The sequence below is a fragment of the Ambystoma mexicanum genome, chromosome 4q (assembly GCF_040938575.1).
Source record: "Ambystoma mexicanum isolate Mex_15411 chromosome 4q, UKY_AmexF1_1, whole genome shotgun sequence".
NCBI classification, from domain to species: Eukaryota; Metazoa; Chordata; class Amphibia; order Caudata; family Ambystomatidae; genus Ambystoma; species Ambystoma mexicanum.
In genome coordinates, this window is record NC_090928.1 from 232,167,451 (window position 1) to 232,186,424 (window position 18,974).

At 46.6% G+C, this 18,974-nt stretch overlaps 1 protein-coding gene across 1 annotated transcript in view; it reads right to left on the reverse strand.

The window, feature by feature from the left end:
* Positions 1-18,974, reverse strand: part of REV3L (REV3 like, DNA directed polymerase zeta catalytic subunit) — a 1,615,620-nt gene that overhangs the window by 1,198,385 nt on the left and 398,261 nt on the right. The window contains exon 4 of the mRNA XM_069607775.1: positions 9,747-9,907. Within this exon, the coding sequence (XP_069463876.1) occupies positions 9,747-9,907 (161 nt within the window). The remainder of the gene's footprint in view (positions 1-9,746; positions 9,908-18,974) is intronic.

Here is an 18,974-nt window from a genome sequence, read left to right on the forward strand (position 1 = left end):
TTTCTAAGTCACCAGACATGTGTTGCAACCTTAAAACTAAAAAAATACAGGTTTTGGAAATAAAACATTGCTTCAGACTTCTTCGCACACTGTGCACAAGACATAGATAAGCTGTCTTGCTTGTTCTTTTATTGGTTATCCCGCCTGCCTTATCTTTTCTCTGATTTTATGTCAGCCTCATTTGTAAGCAGCACCGCTTCCCCCAGAACCCCTGGCTTCACTCCTTGCAGTTCCTTCTTCCTAGTTACTTGCTCATGCACTTTGCAACATTCTCCTCTCGCTGCACCAGCAACTCTTATTTCCAGCACGCTCCATTGGCTTTAGAGTACCCTCTCTTAAAGCTGCCCCGCGGTGTTGGCGTATGTCATTGGTCATGCTTTTTTTCAATGTTGTTGGCCCTCATCACTGCAAATGTCTGTGGCTCACTCATTCATTCATTCATTCTGCAGAATCCTGCAACAAGCTCTGGACTGCAATCCCACTTTTTCAGTTTGACTTCCCATTCGTCTCAATATTCTTGCGCTTTCTCCAGAATAGTTCTGGTATGTTCATGAACAGCTAATCGTCGTCGTGGGGGTAGATGTCAGGATTAGTCAGGCGAGTACAAAGGCAGCGAATATGGCAAGGGAAATGTGCACTAAATCACACAGTGAATAGCTTCGAATTAAACTACGTGCACACAGGAACAACGACTCATGTATGCTAGAACCCAGGAGTGCAAATAGAGTGTGACAACAAAACCAATATATGAAAAGGGATGTGGGGTAAGCACCTGACCGCGAGGAAAGTCGGCAAGCGCCTTACCCCCAATTGCTGTTACAGGTACTGACAGCGCTAAACCCACGTGGAGGGCAAGCAAAGACAGGATCTGTGAACTAACACTCTTGATGGTATTAAATAAGGGAACTAAAGAACTGTACTCACGAGGACGAGATAAACCTCTTGAATGTCAGCTAGCCCACGAATCCTGTTGATGAAACTGGGACCCAGAAAGGCTAGAACAGCAATGGGAGGAAAACTAAATACCTAAGTTGGAATAGTGATTACAAATTAGTGAGGAAAACATAAGCATTCACACAGGAGCTAGCTACAACCGCACACCACACCTAATAATCAAATGGGAAATAAATGCAGAAGTGCAATGGAAAACATGGAATGGATCCCAATAGAAAGTAAGGATCAGGAGCAGGGAAAAACGAAATAACCAATGCAAACTTCTCCCTACCCCTCCAAGGAAAAGACAGGAAGCTAATCTAAGAGGAAGGCTAAGGCATACGGGTTTACAGCAGCAAAGGACAGAGTCAAAGAAATATAGAACACAGACAAACTGGGCTGCATCTAAAAGGGGAAAGCACTGAGAAATGCTGCCTGCAAACAGAGGAAGACAAAAAGGGAATCAAGGGAGCAGAAATCAATTAGCGCATGAATCCGAGATTCAGGGCGGAGGAACAAGAAAACGGGAACTAGGAACTAGGTACAAAGGCAAGGAACAAGGAACAAGGGAGTAGCCACAACAGGAACACTGCAAAAGATGACCAGCGCTGGACTGAAGTAAGACTGAGGCTTTTAAAGCTGCTTAACGAGCACACGCCTCAGGTGTGCTGATTGCTGCACCTGCAGCCACAGCTGTTACCTATCCTCCACCCAACCTTGTCCTGCAAGGGTGGAGGTGGAGCAGTGGGCCAGGCATTCTGGGAAGCATAGTCATTTGGTTAAAGAAGCATGCTGGCTGCCAAAAACCTGGAATGGATCCGGAAGCGAAGTAGCTTGGAAAATAGGGATTTAGCGCTCCCAATTCATCACAGCACTGTAGCATAAGGTTCGGAGGAAAGGTCCAGTAGGGAATAAACCCCAAATCATGCCCCCAAGTGGTGGGAACGGGAGCGAAGGGAGCGAGTCGTGACAGTAGAGGTCAAACCCTTTCCTGCCAAGATGTGCCACTGCATGATAGATGCTACAATTGCCAAAGTTCCACAGCCACCATGAATCAGAGGACACAATGGTTTTCCAGTGAATGGGGACATAGGAACAGTGCTGCAGATAAGACTTTGAGGTGGGAGTATTTTACTCCCCATTTTTAACTTTGAGTGTAAATGTAATTTTAAGTGAGTAAAAAGAGAGTACAATGTATGTGACATCCAGCCAACGTGTGCAAAAACTATGGAAATCATACTATGCGGCTTTCTGCGTTGTGACAGAATACACCTGTCATTATTTCTCTAAGGTCTGGCCATTGAATATCTCCTGTATATATTTAAAATGTTGAAAACACAAAAACCTAGCCAATTACATGGTAAAGGAAACATGAATTGTATTGTGTGTTTTGAGGTTCGATAGCAGAATATTTATCACAATTCCCACCAAACCCAAGTCGGTACTCCTTTATTGACCTCGAAAGGATGAAAGGCTGAGTTGGCCTTGCCGGGATTCGTACCTGCAACCTACAGATCACTCGCAGATTGCAGCAATGAGAGCTCAATCGGCTGAGCTATCTTATTCGCTAACATCCATCAGAGGTCGGTTAACCGAGTATCAACTGAGGTATAATAATCACAGTACCTAGATGTTGGACGAACTATGTATGAAACGCTACATAAGGTTAAATACCTATCTGGATTATCAAAGGAACAGGTTTTGCTGAGTTTCTATTTCAATTACAAATGTAACTTTAATTTGTTTGTTTTAGAACAGAGCTTGCACTTCCTGGAGAGTTAGGTTTTGAATGTTTTAATGGTAAACGAAGAATTAAGAGGGTAGAACACCTGTGATTGGTGTAATGACTCACCCTTGAGCAAAGACGCTGCTGCCACTGACCATTTATAGTAATGTACCCCACTGACGGACTGCAAGGTTGAATGGATGTAAACAAGACTGTGCATAGTCATCATTTTACACACTGTTTTTATAAATGGAGTGTACATTAAATGATAAGTGTAAAAATGATCCGACTTTGCATTATTATGCACACAGCACCGGAATTCTGAAAAATACAATTGTGCAATACTGAATATATGGTTTGCATGAACTGGAAGAAAAGAATGTAAATCTCAGTTGCATCTTAGTTTTCCATCTTATTAATTATACAATCCTAAAATGCTAGGAAAATAAATATGCACAGTGCTTCCTTTTGCTCCACACACAACACAGCAGAAGCTGAATGGAAGAAACCATTCCTTTCATCACAGTATGCAGTTTCTTTTTTTGAAAGGCTTCAGAGAAATACTTTCTGTTTCAGAGGCTTTTATCCATGGCTTGCAATTACATCCAGGTAGATGCAAAAAAAAAAAAAGACGTTTTGTTTGTATCAAGTAACCCGACCTTTGCACTGTCCTCTGCTCTAAACTTGTGTGTAAATGTACACAGGAAAATAATAAAGAAAATAATAAATAAACAAGATTTACATGCGTAAAAAGGCCCAGTATGCACCTTATCTGGAGGCCTACATAGGAATTAGCATTATGCAGCTACAGCGGGCACATGTTTCTCCAGCTTGCAGCTGTGAAATTATGCACTCCAGCTTGAGCATCCTGAACTGCAATTTGATATACCTTTTGATAAACCAAAGTCTGAATTGCTGGATGTACTACTTCTTGTGAGGGTCTCAGCGCTTATGACCTTAAAGGTTTTTAAACTGATGTCAATGAAGTCGGCTGATTCGTAGTTGATGGTATCGCCTATATGCCAACCCTCCATATTTAGTACGGAGACTCCCAATTCTTTAGAGACAATTGTTCCTAATTTGACCTCCTAAAATATTCCTCAGCCCAATGGAAGCCAAATTGTGAATTGATTTCTCTCTTTTTGACTCAAAATCTCCTTTGTGTTATTAAAAATGTCACTTTGTGCGTATGGACAGTCTTCAATGGTGGAGAACCTTCAAGAATGTTTTCACACGTTTACTGCTGGACATCTGGGACAGCTAACGTAGAGTTTCTGATGCTAAGGATGAACCACACACATCATGTTTAAGTGTTGCTACACAGAATCACACCCGGCTAGTGGTTTGGGATGTTCAGAGGACTTCTGCGTCCAAGGTTGGTTTTGGACCACCTCTTGCCAGTTTTAGACCATCGAGGCCATTGTCTTTATGGGCCTGACTGAAAATAACTCGCAGATATCTCTGCATGGCCCAATGAGCAAGACACAAGCAGTAGACCAACTCTTCGTGAGGTGTTTTCTGGCACTTCTCTCTGCCTACACTTGTTGCTACATTTGTACAGACCATTCTTCCTTTTATTTGATGTGTTGTACACCACCACTCGTATTAACCTTTTCAACATTTGTAAAGTTCATCCTTTTCTTACTAACCACTCTACAAAAACTCTATCTCCTCTCTTGTGCTCAATAAACTGGACTACTGCTGAAGCCTATTCCTTGCCTTTCGTCTCTGCTCCTTCCTCCCTCTAGAGACAGTTCTCAACTTTGCTACCCGCACGCTCTACAACCTACCCATATCCTCTCCCACTTCTACCTACTGAAAAAAATGGTGTTTGGCTCTCCATGCACAGCCGCTCCCTTTTTTAGTTCCTTCCCCTAGTTGACGAAGATAGCAATGGTATTGCGCCTCAGAACCTGTCTGATTGTATCTCAGTTTACTCACCATTTCGTTCCGTTAGATACTCGTTTGCATTCAACTTGACTGTCCCATACCCTCCATGTGCCTCCTCTTACTTTCTCTCTTTCTCCCTACTCGCCTGCTCCACTGGCACCCACTGCCCATAACAATCAAAGCCAGCCCAAATGTGGAGGTCTTCAAAGCTAAGTTTAAACTTCACTTACTTGCTGAAGAGTGTGCTCCCCCACCCTGTTCCCCATCCTCGGTCCGGATTGCACCACTGTCTCCAGTAACAATGTCATTTTACATATTTAAATAGTACTCCTCTTCAGTTTGAAGAACTTGCCCCATTCGATTAATGTTATCTTTGTAAGTCACCCGTTTTCTAATATACCTTTGGCTTGTTTGCTTTGTCCCAGGTATATGTTCTCATTTTTTCACCACCATAAACTACCTCACTACTTGTTCTAATGTTTATGCTATTGTATAGGCACCCTTTGTGGAAATGCTTCAGACATCTGTAAATGTGCTCTCGTTAGTTATTTCTGTTAGAATTTGACACCACTGTTCTTCAAAGAAATACAAATAAATACTAATACAAGCTGCTGAATTTCTTCTGAATGAGTGTTCACTGAAGCAGAAGAGCCAAGGCTCCACTGGGGACTCCATTATATTCAATGTGTATTAACAAGCTTAGGTGTGAGGTATTGGGTGTAGAAGTGCAACAGGGCAATTGGAGAAAAACAAGTCTTAGCGTCTTCGAAAAAAGGCTCAATGAATAGCTCTAGGCATAACTAGGTAAATAGCTAGGTTTGTGTGTAGCAAAAGTATTTTAAGTTTTACTAGGGGACTCCTACTGAGAATACAGTCAAAAAATATTCGAATAAGCATTTCACTATTTGAAAGACCCAATGATGGACAACGTTTACTCACAATGTAACAATATCGAAAACGCAAAAAAAAAAAAAAAACACAAAAGTTAAGCAGAACTGCTAGGCCAAACGAGTGTACGCTCTTGAACTGGAGTAGTATTAAGTGAATGCATGCACCATTGCACTATTCTTTACAGATTTCCTCTGGATGGATGTCTCTGGAAAGCCACATATGCAAGCATGGCCCTCGCTGAATGCATATGCATCCCTTTAGGGGCAGGAAGCTTCCTTCGCTTGTAGCACTCCAAAATGCACACGGCAATTCATTGGGCCCAAACGTTTGAAACATTGGACCCCAAAGGGGCAACCATATGTAATGAACAGATGTCCGTGGACCAGAAATCCTCTGGATCATCAATGTAGAATTTGGGGGCTCTGCAGACATCCAGAGTGTTCAGGGACCTCTACGCACCAGGCTCTGGATTGTGAAAGAACACAGATAGCAAGATTTCCTAGTTAACGGGAAACAAAGAAATTACTTTGTGCATGAAAGTTAGAACTATGTTGGCTCTGTAAACTATTAGGAAATGATTACTGCAGTACAGGGCTTGAAATGTTCCCACTTGCCAGGCTGAGGTAGCATATACCAAAAAAGCAGACTTCCAGGTTAGAAATCAAAAATCAACTCCAGTCAGAGGTTCAAAGAATAGAAGGAACCACATTCAGGTCGCACCAAGGATGAAAACTTTTGGATTGAACCTTGAAAAGCCAGTACACTATCTTGACAAGCATTCAAATATCTTCCTATGGCAGATAAGTCTATCTTATGGGAGTCTGTTTTAATGTCAGACTCACCCAAGTGTGCAATGTACAAGACATATTCCAAGTGGTCTTTAAAGGGTGAATATTTTCTTTCAAATGCAAGCATGGTTTCTCTCTTGGCATTTTGAGTAATATGTGCAAGCTGTTTTGTCTTTTTCTTTATAAAGTGAGGTGCACTATTTTGTCAATGAGGGTCTTTATGGACCGACATGGGACTACAATGCCATTTATGGTTTTGACCTCAGCTGCGGCTATTCGAGAAGATGCTAGGTGAGAATTCTAAAATTAGATCTTTAGCTTTTTTGGCTGACTTGTGCATCCAAGCCTCTCTCTCCAAGTGGTCATTAAGGCGCGTAGGAGGTGGTGCAGCCAATAAGCTAAATCGGTCGATGACTTAGCGAGTGTCAACTTGGCAATAATGAGATTGAAATTCAAACCCTTGTTAGAGGGTGTTGCTGCGCAGAACTGTGCAATGTCTTTGTCAGAGTAAGGTTTGAAGTTACCAGCGGAGGTGAAATGTCTTTCCAGTGGACAGAAAAACACATTTTCTGTGGACGTTACCATTTTTGTGGTGATATGGTAAATGCAATTTTGGTAATATTTCCCATTGGGGTGACAATATCTCTGAACCAGAGTAGTTCCACAGGGAAGATATTGTAATGATGAGATCATCCAAGTGCAAATCTGTCTGCAAGGCATTCTCCCTTTCCTCACCTTCCCCCAGGAACTCAATGTCTCCAGAGCTCAGGTCCTCTCTAGGATGGACTCTGCAACAGCCTCTTCCGCAATCTGCCTTTATCCTCCCTTCGCCCCCTTCAACTAATTCAGAATAGGACTGCAAGACTTAACCTTGGCATCAAACCCAGGGACCGCATATGTCCAGCCCTAAAATCTCGCCACAGGCTCGGCTCTTGGTGGCTGCGGGGAACAAGTTCAAGACCCTCTGCATCATCCACAAGGCTTTTTGTGGCGTGGGACCCCGCTACAGCCAACTCCCTCTCCCTAAATACCTCCCTACTAGAGCCCTTCAGTCTTCAATCTCTGACTCTCTGCAGTTCAGACGACTTTCTAAGCAGAGAGTGGGGTGGGGGTAGAGATCTCTCCCGCAGGAGCCTACCTCAGGAAGGCCTCCCTGGCCCTTTTGTGCTTGAGCTTTATCGCCTGATGTTCCCGGAAGCTTCTGAAGACCCTCATCTTCTCCCTTCCCTCTTATCCCTCCCCCTCCCCTACTAATGAGCCCCTCTGCCGCTTTGGCTGACTGCCTGGTCCCTTCCGAGTCCTACAGGGTACCAAGCCCTCCTTGCCCAGTCTACCCCTGCTCCCTGGTCTCCCTGACCCCCCCACCCCTCTTAAGCCTGGACTGGCCCTTCTGTGTCCCCTTCCCCTGACCAGCCTGGCTCCCTACCTAGCCTGGTCAAACCAGTCCTCGTAATTAGCATCTGGTCCTCACCCCGCTTCTCATGGCACCTGCTCACCTGGACTCCCCTTAGCACTTGCCTAGCCCCAGGGGCCCTCCTCTTCACCCCACCACACTTGTTTGCCTCCCACCTTAGCATTATCCCTGCCGCCCCGACTGGCACCCCCCGCCCCCCAGTTCCCAGTCGCCTGCACTTCTTTACTGCACTTGCACAATCCGAATGACAAGGCCTAGTAGGACCGTTGTTACTTTCTATCCTGCCCCCGCTCCCTTTTTTGTTTTGTGGTGCCTTGAAAACACCATTTGCTTTATAAATATCCAATAAATAAAATAAAAATCTGTTTTAGGGAGTAGGGCAACAACACATCCAAATCTATCTTCTGGGTTGAGGCTACAAATAGTGGAACCTTTCGGTAGTAAGGAATTTAAGATGGCTTAAGACACTGGGTTGAGGCAGGATTTGGCAAGAAAGAGAAGAACTATAGTGTAGTCCTAATTGTGTCCTTCACCTCGCTGCACGGGGATGGATCAATAAGGCACACATTAGGGGAGTAGTCAAAGCATTACAACTTACAGTTTCAAAGGAATGTCATAGCTTGCCATTTACTGATATGGTTTCAAATTACAGAACAGTGCTGAGTCATTAAGGAGGCAATGTATTGAAGCCCTGGGGATTATCTGGCTAATTGCCTCCATCATGCACTCTTCCCACTGCAAGCAGAAAACAGTCTACAAACAAAACAAACTGAGGCGGCAAGATACATGGTATACTGCTTCCAGAGGAGTTAGCCTGAGTAGAAGTTAACATGAAAGGCAAGCAAGAATAACCAGCAGTGAAAAAAAGAGTCAAAGTGCATGTTAAGGCCATAATGCCCACGGTGACATTTAGATACAGTGAGCAAATTTATTTGTCCTCTTTGGATACAGACAATTCGTGTCATGAGGTTAAAGGGCCCTAAAGGACATTAAAAAATATGTTTTTCCAGGCGTTTGAAAATAGCAAAGGAGTAATGCTTCAGAAACTACTGAACAGACTTCAGTCATCTGGCATATGTTTAGACCAGTAGCAGCTGCAGAGCTACTATGGCAAGCCACGACACAGTTGCACATTCCTTCCATGACTTCACGCTAATCAGAAATATGTACTACTTGCTTAGTTTTCCAAATATACCATGTTTGCTATTTTCTTATAGATATGAAATTGGACAATCATAGCAACATGAAACAAGCATTTCTTTAAATGGTACGCAAGTCTCAAAATACCCATCAACTACTTGAACTTGAAATAGTTGAGGGATCAGTACTTCGTAGGCCAGAAGACTCCAACATCTAATCGCACACCCTTGTCAAATGTTTTAAAAAGGGACCCCCTTGAAAGAATTAGTTTCAGCCTGATGATCGGTAATTTTAAGTACACAAAAACTCTTAAGATTTGCTCCAGCATTATGTACAGCAGTGCACGACAGATTGTTAAGTGACAGAACGACACAGACTTCCAAAGAACAGGACCATGACATTCTATGGGGAATTCACAGAGAGACCACCATCCTGTTTTCAGCTAGCCCTTAATAAATATATGAATAAACACATGGTTCAGGCCACACAAGCAGTTTGAATAAACACACTATGAACCTGCTGGAGATCAATCTGTCCATTGCAAGCCATTTCCATCCAGCAGGCTGTGAGCGCACTGGCTGACAAACTTCAAGGTCCCAACAATTTCGAGTGGAAGGTTACGGTGTCAAAGATGTCTTCCATGCAATGTTTCAGCTCGCACTGCCATACTATGTTTCAATAAAAAAAAACACGTTTGCTGTGGTTTTTAAGCCTGAACTAAGCAATCGTGCCATCTCTATATTTCTGTTCGCCAAGACTCACCTGTGTGCTAGGCTTCTGCCTAAAATAGAAGCTCTCTGTTGGAGAAATGTGTAAAAGGGCAACGAGGATTCACGTTTGCTCCTTCACAAAATAAAGTGTACCATAATGAAGCCACAATATTTTTTTTTACTAAGGACCCCCTACAAATCATGCATTTACACATGCCCTGCGATAACTAAACAAAAGCGTGTGGGAAACTCACCTTTTTTCCGTGTCTTCCTGAACTTCACAGCAGCCAAGTTGATTAGATTCATTCCATACAGGTTGTGGTCAATGAAAAGTTGTAGTAGGTATGGAACATGGGCTTCGTGAGGTTGGTAACATTTGTTCATCACTGCTCCTCCTTGCAGAAGTTCACATACTCTGCAAAAAAGGGTTCCATAAATGTTTGCACTTCAGTTTGATAGCACCATCACCTCGTAAGCAGCACAATAAATGTGATGGACACCATCAGTTAGAAAAACAATGTGGTCAGTCTGTTCGGATCAGCAAATTCCTGTACTTGGCCTCAGCAGGCAGGGTTAGGGTTTCAGTCTCAGAGTTACACCAGCAGAAAGACCACACATAAAAGACATCCTTCACACATCTTATGTAAATGAGGGTTTGAAATACTGTGCAAATAGCTAGCCTATGCAAATCTGAGCCCAACCTTAAAACTAGGGTGCACAACTGCAGAGCAGAAGGAGTTTGCTGAACATTTAAGGACACACTTAAAGGACATCTCGCCTGGACACCTTCTAGGATTGGGGCAGGACGCAGTGAGAGGTCGAACTGGATTTCCAAAAAAATGGAGAAGGTGAACAAGTTACTTAACCCTGATAACGTTCTTTCGATGCTCCTGCCACGTATGCCTCATCTTTTGACACATTGTCCAGCTGCTCCAGAAATGTTTTTTCGGCAGAGGGCGCTGTGCATCGATAGCGTCAACTCAATGTCCCTAGAAGGCCTCCGTTGAGCATGATGTCCTCGAAGGCATCGATAGCACGTGCAGAGGCAGTTTGCTTCAGCTCTTGTTTCCCCCCCTTTTTTATTAAATGTGTTTTTATTAACAATTTTACCCACAAGACATTTTCAATACTTGTTACATTCACAGTATTCCTTCGTAATATTTTCATACAACAATCATATAGAAACTATAAAGAAGAAAGAAGTGCTAAGCAGTGTTAAACTCAAGTCTTGTGCTTTTGATACCCCTCCCTCCCCAACCTCCACCCACCCCTCTTTCCACTCATCACATTCTCTTGGGACAAGACTCAGGATTGGAGTGCGAATCGACAACTGGCATTACTGTGTTGCTTTTGCTCTACAAGTTAGCACACAAAGAAAAATAGTACAGAGCCTGGGGTAAACAATTGACTGGTAGCATGGGGCACTGCCCCCAACTCCACTGGTTGGCCAGGATGGTAAATAAGTCTAATTAGTCTGTGGACTCCCAGTATGGGGTGTAATATTCTAGGAAGGGCAACCATATCATTTCAATATTTCTGCGCGATTCATTAACAGCTGCCGTAAGGCTTTCCATCTCGTATATAGCGTGAGCTTCTATTAACCATTACCTCTTTGAGGGTAGTGCTATTGATTTCCATTTAGTGGTTAGGCACACTCTAGCTGCTAGTAAGAGGTTACGTGGTAGATACAATAGTGATTCATATGTTTCATCTTCTTCTGATTCCACTCCGAACAAAACCAGTATGGGCGTTGGGTCCCTGTGGACTCCATCGATTCCTCGGATCCAGCCCAGCACTTCCCGCCAATATACCTGAACCTTATCACATCCCCACCATTGATGCGAGTAATCGCATTGTTCTCCGCACCCCCTCCAGTTGTAGGGAGATGTCCCGGGGAACATTTTGGATAATCTAAGGAGTGTGTAATGCCATCTCATCGTAGTCGTACGTTGTGCATCTTGTATTGCATGGAGACCGATGACCATACCGCTCTATATATACCCTTCAATACCTCTGTTTGGGCTTCTATGGCTAAGTCAGCTTCCCATTTCACCTCCGACATCGGGCGATGACAATGTCCCCTTGTAATTAGTGATTTGTACATCTTCGATACGAGGCCTCTCGACGCCTGGGGAGAACTCAAGATTTGCTCAAACGGTATCAAGGAAGCGCTTTAGGGAGTTGCCCCACCTAGCATCGTGCAGGGCGCTTCTCAACTGGAGAAAGGACAATGGGGAGACATCCATGCCCTGCAAGTCAGCCTGCAGTTCCTCTCTGGTAGTAAACACTTAATTCTTCCACAACTGTCCCGTCCGGCTAAGACCCGCCTCGTACCATGACTGGGATTGCTGGATAGCACTCAACGAGTTTTGAATGGGTGGGGACCAAATGCAACTCAGGGGTGAGGGCCAAGTTGTGATACCCTGCATGGCCCGGGATGGGCGCCAGAGAGACCACAAGACCTTAAGAATGGGGTGTTTTTTAATCCTTTGTGTCATGGTTGACATTGGGACCCATAACCACTCTCCCAGGGTGACCGGAGCGAAAATGTTTTCTATTGCCACCCACTGTTTTTCGGGGTTTTCCCACATGTGGTCTGGGAGTACACGAAGTTGTGTTGCTCTGTAATATTCCCCAAGGTCTGGGAAACTCATACCTCCCTCTTCTTTGGGTTGGATCAGTGTGGAGTATGGGATCCTTGCTCTTTTGTCGGCCCATAGAAATCTCAATAGTATGCGCTGCACCTCTGCTAGGAAGGACTGTGGGACCAAAACCGGGAGAGACTGGAATAAAAATAGGAATCGTGGGAGAACATTCATTTTGATGGCAGTGAAGCGCGCCGCCCATGACATGGGAAGTTTGCGCCATCTAGAGATGTCGTTTTGGATAGCTACCCACAGTGGAGTGTAGTTGGCTTCAAAGAGGTCAGGCAGGGAGACTGTTATATTAACCCCTAAGTAACGGACTGAGTCAGTTTGCACCTTGAAGTTCCAGTTAGACTTTAAACAGTGCCAGATCGGTGTTGTCTTTTAAGGGGACGGCTATGGTTTTCTGTAGGTTGACCCGGAAGCCCGAAAGGGTCCCGTATCGCGACAGCTCCTGGAAAAAAGCGGGGATGGAGTTAGAAGGCTCAGTAAGGTATAAGAGAATGTCATCGGCGAACATTGCCAGCTTGTACTCCCTGCCCCCGCGGGATCCCTCTAATCCTTGGGTTGGACCGAATGGCCTGGGCGAAGGGTTCAACAACCAGTGCGAAAATAAGAGGGGAGAGTGGGCAACCTTGCCTCGTACCTCGAGTAAGGTTGAAGGAACGCGATGAGACACCATTAATTGAAACCTTTGCATGGGCAGAACAATATAATGCTTCCGCCCCCTGTATCCACGCAGCTCCCAACCCCACCCACTCCAGGACAACCCTCAAAAAAGGCCACTCTACCCGATCAAAAGCCTTCTCAGCGTCTACTGACAATAAGAAGGGGTCTTCACCCGCTTCTCGAAGTGTTGCCATGAGGTCTAGGGTTTTTCTAACGCTGTCTGCCCCTTGCCGGCCTCTTACATACCCTACTTGGTCAGTGTGGACTTGTTGCGAAAGAACCTGAGCGAGGCGGGTGACTAATATGCTGGAGTAGATTTTAGCATCTACGTTTATTAGGGAGATTGGCCGGTATGATGCGCATGCTGTGGGGCCTTTACCTTCTTTGGGGATTACAATAATGATGGATTCGGTGAAGGAGTCGGGAGCTTGTCCAGATTCTAAGATAGAAGTGAATAGTTTGGCGAGGAATGGGGCGAGTGTGTTACAGTTTCTTTTGTAAAAGGCTGGCGTCAATCCATCCTGCCCTGGAGCTGAGCCTGCCTTAAGAGCTGAAATTGCTCCCTGCACCTCTGTCGCAGTGATCGGGGCGTTGAGCATTTCTAGGTGTTCTTCAGCGATAGGCGGGCGTGGCAGGCCGGCTAAGTATTCCTCAGTATTGGGGTGGGTGCCACTGGTCTCGGCCGTGTATAGTTCCGAGTAGAAATCGGAGAAGCGATTTACTATGTCTTGGGGTTTGCGAGTGGGACACCTAGTTCGTCTTTGACTTTGTAGACTGCTCTGTCCGCCCTCTGTTTACGGAGTCTATTTGCTAGCATGGTGTGTGCTTTGTCTCCTTTTTCGAAGAACTTCTGTTTGAGGTATTTAAGTTGAGTGAGGGGCTTGCCATTCCATATGTCTTTTAGTTCTTCTCTCATTTTCCTAATTTTCATTATGGTGTCATTGTCGCTTACGGAGTGCTCCCTAAGGGTACGTTCCAAGCGAGTAATGTCACCGCTCAGTTCCCTCTCTTTGAGCAGCCGGAGCCTTTTTTTGGCTGCTCCTTCTAATATTAGGTTGCCCCTTATAGTAGCCTTCCCCGCTTCCCAGACTGTGTTCAGCGGCATACCATCTGTGTCATTAATTTCAAAATATTCTGTGATGGCCTCGGAAAGGGTTTCCTTACAAATTGGGTCTCTGCATAGCAGGTCATTACACCGCCACCGGCGGTCCGAGGTAGGGAAAGGGCCCAGGTCTAATTCTAAGGTGCATAGGTCGTGATCTGACCAAGCTACTATTTGGATGGTTGTTCCCAGGATATCACTCATTTTCAGCTCCCTGTAGCAGGTAGTCAATTCTGGAGAAAGAGCGATGTGGTGGTGAAAAAAAGGTAAAAGATTTTTCTCCCGGGTGAGTTGCACGCCAGGTATCTATCAAGTGGTGTTCCCTAAGCTGACTCGAGAATCTGTCGCCTTGGAGTGTGCTTGGGGGTAAGGAGTTTTGTTGTGCTGAGTGCCAATCACATTCTCAGTCTATAACCACATTAAAATCTCCCCCGCAAATCAGTGTGCCCTCCCTCCATTTTTCAATGAAATCAAAAAGGGGTTCGATGAAACTCGACTGCCCTTGGTTGGGGGCATAGGCAGCACATAGTGTGATGGGACGCGTTCTTAGTTCACCCTTGAGCGCAACATATTTCCCGTGCGTGTTCCTATGTATATGGTTCACCTGCATTCCCAGGGACTAACGTGATAAATACCCACGCCCCCCCCTTCTTCTGCGGGCAGGATGCCCAGATTGCGTCCCCTATGTCCTTCCTGAAGATCCTTCTCTCTTTGCCCTTAATATATTTTGATTCCTGTATGAAGAGGACATCTAGTTTGGATTGTACAAACTGTCTCGCTAACATTGACCTCTTTTGCAGGGAGTTCAAGCCCTTAAAGTTGAGGGAGCCAAAGACTATGCCATCAGAGCTAGCCATATTCTGAAGTAAAGGTAGTGTTCTCTGTACCATTGCTTGCCTGACCCCTTTGTCCTGTGATAAGGTTAAAAACCAATTGCCATGTTTCTTCGTGTGCGAGTAGATTTTATATGTGCTGTGAACATGGTGTCCTGAGTGGATAAGTGGACCCTTCCCTTCCCCCACCCACCCCCTACCACCTCTTTTGTGTGGAGTGCTGCTAGGTGCATTTTCACCTGGAAAAAGGAAAAGAAAAAAGGACGCCCTTGTTCAGAAAGGGCCACTCTGAGAGGACCCCTCCTCAAGCCCCAATTATGACCTTAACCATCGTGCAAGGAAAAAACAGTGCGTCCACAAGAGTGGACTGGGGTATAGTGAGCCCCAAGAACTTAACTCAACCCGTGGGTTACAACCCGGACAAACAATTATCCAAAACAAAACTTCAGCGGAACATTGCGATAGCCATTTCAGCAGGAGTTAGAGCACAATAACATAGCGCGCTCAGGAGGTACAATGTAAGCAGTTCAAGGAGTATTCAATCGTTTATATTTCCATTTTTGTTGCGCACAACCTCTTCTCGGGGGTTTATCGGCTAGTTCTCGGCGCGGGCCCTTTGGTTACCTTCGGCCCTCCGCTTCCAAGTCCTTGGCTGGGCCCTGTAGATGGGGGCGAGCTTGCTCTGCTTCTTCCACTGAGGTGAGCCTATACTCCTCGCTGTTGTACTCAAATGTGAGAGAGAATAGGTGGCCCCATCGGTACCTCACGCCCTTTTCTTGGAGCCAGATCGTGAGGGGACGGCACCCTCTCTTTGCCAGGTTCATCGCCGAGAGATCCTGGTATAGCTTCACTTTCGAGCCACGGAATTCTATTGTGTTTTTGATTCTTGCTTTTTGTAGGGTGTACTGCCTTTGCGTATAGTAATGACATTTAACTAGGACCGAGCGAGGGCCTCTCATTGAGCCACCCGCCCTGTGCACTCTGTCGAACTCGAGCTTCGGGGGGGTTTGTTTCATTGTAGAGAGACTGAATTAGGGTCTTTACTGTGCTCTCCAGGCTTGACTGGGTCTCTTCTCGCTCCTCCTCCAGTCCGATTATGCGGATGTTGGCGCGTCGCTCCCGATTTTCGAGGTCATTCACCTTTGATTCCATGTCTCGTTCCTTCTGCTCAAGGTCTAAGAGTCTAGCTTCGTATTGCATAGTCACGAAGTCTCCAGATAGTTGGTTGTTCTCAACCGCTTGCAAGCGGTCTTCCACTTTGGCCACTTTCGTTTGTAGATCAGATACTGTTTCAGTGAGGCCGTTTTTCAGGCGGATGTCGGACTTCGTCGCACTGTCGCAGTCGTTGCCAGGGATATCCGAAGTGCTTTGGGCTTCCTCTACGTCCATGTTTATGTCAATGCATCTAAACGTCCTCAGAGTCGCCAGAGTCTGTGGATCCAGCCTTATCACCAATGGAGACCCCGGGTGCCTGTAACTGTGGGAGGGAACAGCTGGATGAAGGGGGCTCTCTCCCATGGTCGTATTGCTGTGCTCAATTCTTCGGTTAGTGCCTTTCGCGGCTCAGCGGTTAACTGCCCCGGACTTTGTGGCCCTCTGCGGGTGTGTTCGCCTTAGTACGCTCCTAGTCTCTTCGCCTCCCCCCCAGGCGCCTCTAAAGTAGGTCTAATGCTCTGCTGCGCAGCTTCCTTGGCGTTGTGTAGGGGTGCTTAGTTTGTGGAGGACCGTTGGTGGTCCTGGGGACAGCCACAAGGCTCTGTTGGTGGTAGTGGGCCTCTGCAGTGCTACTTGCACAAAGGGCCCCGTGGTGTGGGAGCCGCACCGAGCTACCAGGCCTGAAATCAGCCCGTTGGACTGATCCCAGTGCTCACTGCAAGTCCAGGACCCTGGATATGGTCGTATTGTGCCCCTGTTGCTTGAAAAGGGGGGCAGCGGTAAAGAGCTGGTGCTGCTGAGGTGAGATGCCTGGAATGGGGAGAGGGGCGTGAGTTGCCGCTTGGAGGGCTGTAAGCCTCTTGTCCACGTGTATGGCAGGAGCCGAATATTCGTAAAGAAAGCTGGGGAAAGAGTCTCAGACCAGGCTTGACCGCGGCGTGAGGCCTGCTAGGGGGGGCGGGGGCAGCAGCGCCTCCCCAGATGTCGGGTGGCCGTGTATTGATGCCCGCAGGGGCTTGCCTGCCACGGGGACTGGAGCTGTGTAGCAGGAGAGCTCTCGCGTATGCGGAGGCAAAGGTGGGTAGGGGGGGGTGGCCCACGCTCGCGGCTCGCTCCTGGAGGGAGCACAGTACAGTGTCGGCCACGAGGGGGCTGAGGAACGGGCTCCGGTGGGGGGGGGGGAGGGCGGGGGGCGGGAGCAGAACACTCGCACCACCACTGCCTGTCTGGTCGCTTAACGTCTGCCGGCGAGCTGGGTGCGACGGCTGACAGATGCACCCCGCAGAAGGAGTCTTCGCCGCTGTTGCGCCCTTTGTATGCCGGGCACAGGTCGCTGCTGATAAGCCAATTCCTTCCGGCGCAAACTCTTCTCTAATGCGCACGGTGCGTAGTTCAGATGGCGGCCGCCATTTTTCCCCTTCTTCGAGTCCGGGCCCTCTATCACGCTTGGGGGCTCCTGGTAAAAGGCTGATATCTGCCTTTCCCCATGATCTTTTCCACCGGGTTTCGCTTGTGCGGTTGCCAAATCGCTTTATTTCACTTTTCTGCTGATTTTGCTGCTTTAAGCTTTCCTTGCACTGTCCGAAAGTATAGCATTTTGCGGGCCTGAAGAGGGAGACGGTGGCTTAGGCAACCATCACGTCTGTGCCCCCAGGTGGTCTTGTTTTCCCCCCTTTAACAGCAGAAATAGCCGCAAAACACAGAACGACCATACTCAGCCTTGATGGAACAGAAGCTGTAATACCACGGGAAATTCTACTGATGGGTAGGTTGGGAGGGCGATGAGGAATACGTGGGAGGAACATCCTGTCGAAAGAACATTACCAGGGGTAAGTGACTTGTTCTTCTAATGGATTGTGTGCTCCCTCGTATTCCTCATCTTTTGACAGACTCCCTAAGCAGTATTTGATTTGGAGGGGCAAGTAGAATTTGACTTTATATGTTTTCATGAACCGAGTGCAGGACTGCTTTACCAAAGCTACCATGCTGACCGAGGGAAGATTCCAGGCAATAATGCTTTGTGAATGTGTGGATAGTAAACCACGTTGCTGCTTCACAAATGTTTTTAATTGGTACACCCATTAGCAGGGCTGTAGTGGTAGCCATGCCCCTGGTGGAATGGGCCCTTGAACCTTCCGGAGGCGTTCTTGCCAAGCTATAACTTTCTGAAATGGCCAGAATGATCCATCTGGATAAGGTCTGCTTAGAGACAGCCTGACCCAGCTTATGACCCGTAATTCCAATGAAAAGTTGATCAATACGCAGTTTTGACATTCCTAGAAGTATAAAAGCTTAAAGTTCTATGAGGGTCCAACCTATAGTCTTTTCCTCCTCCTTGCTCGGATGAGCTGGTGGATAGAAAGAAGGTAGAACAATGTTCTGTCCCATATGTGAATCCGATTGGCCACGCAGCTCCATTTCCATGATAACTGATCACCAGAAGGCGAGAGCCAGGCTATCCAGTGAGGGCTACCAAGGAGGGTGCAGCCTGTCTGGGCCCATTCGTCGTCGCTTGCTCAGGAGGGCAGCAGCCCCCCTGCATCAGCTGCTACCAGTAAAAAAAGGTCTCAAGCGCCGAGCGTAACGTCCGGTATCCACCACCCAAGGGTAAGCGTGCCCTCGCCTCACTCAGGCAATACTGTGCTGTACTGAGGACCCACCTGCTCATTTAGTATTATCTAGCATGCCAACCACACTGATTTCGGCCCGCACGCCACATGGATCCAGAAAATGGCGGACGCGCTATTTGTTGATCGGTTTCTAAGCAACATACAGTGAATCCGATTGGCCACGCAGCTCCACTTCTGTGATACCTGATCACCGGAAGGCGAGAGCCGGGCAATCCAGTGAGGGCTACCAAGGAGGGTGCAGCGTGTCTGTGCTTGTCTGGGCCTCTACGGCACCCCACCCTGCATGTTGCTCCTCATTCCAAACACCATTAGTGACTACAGATTCCCCTCTTACACGATCGCTACGAATGAAAAAAATTACCCTATGAACCTCGTACCCTGGGAACCTGCCTACCGTTAAGTCTACAAATGACACGCTTACCAGGTCGGCTAATCTACTAATTCTGCC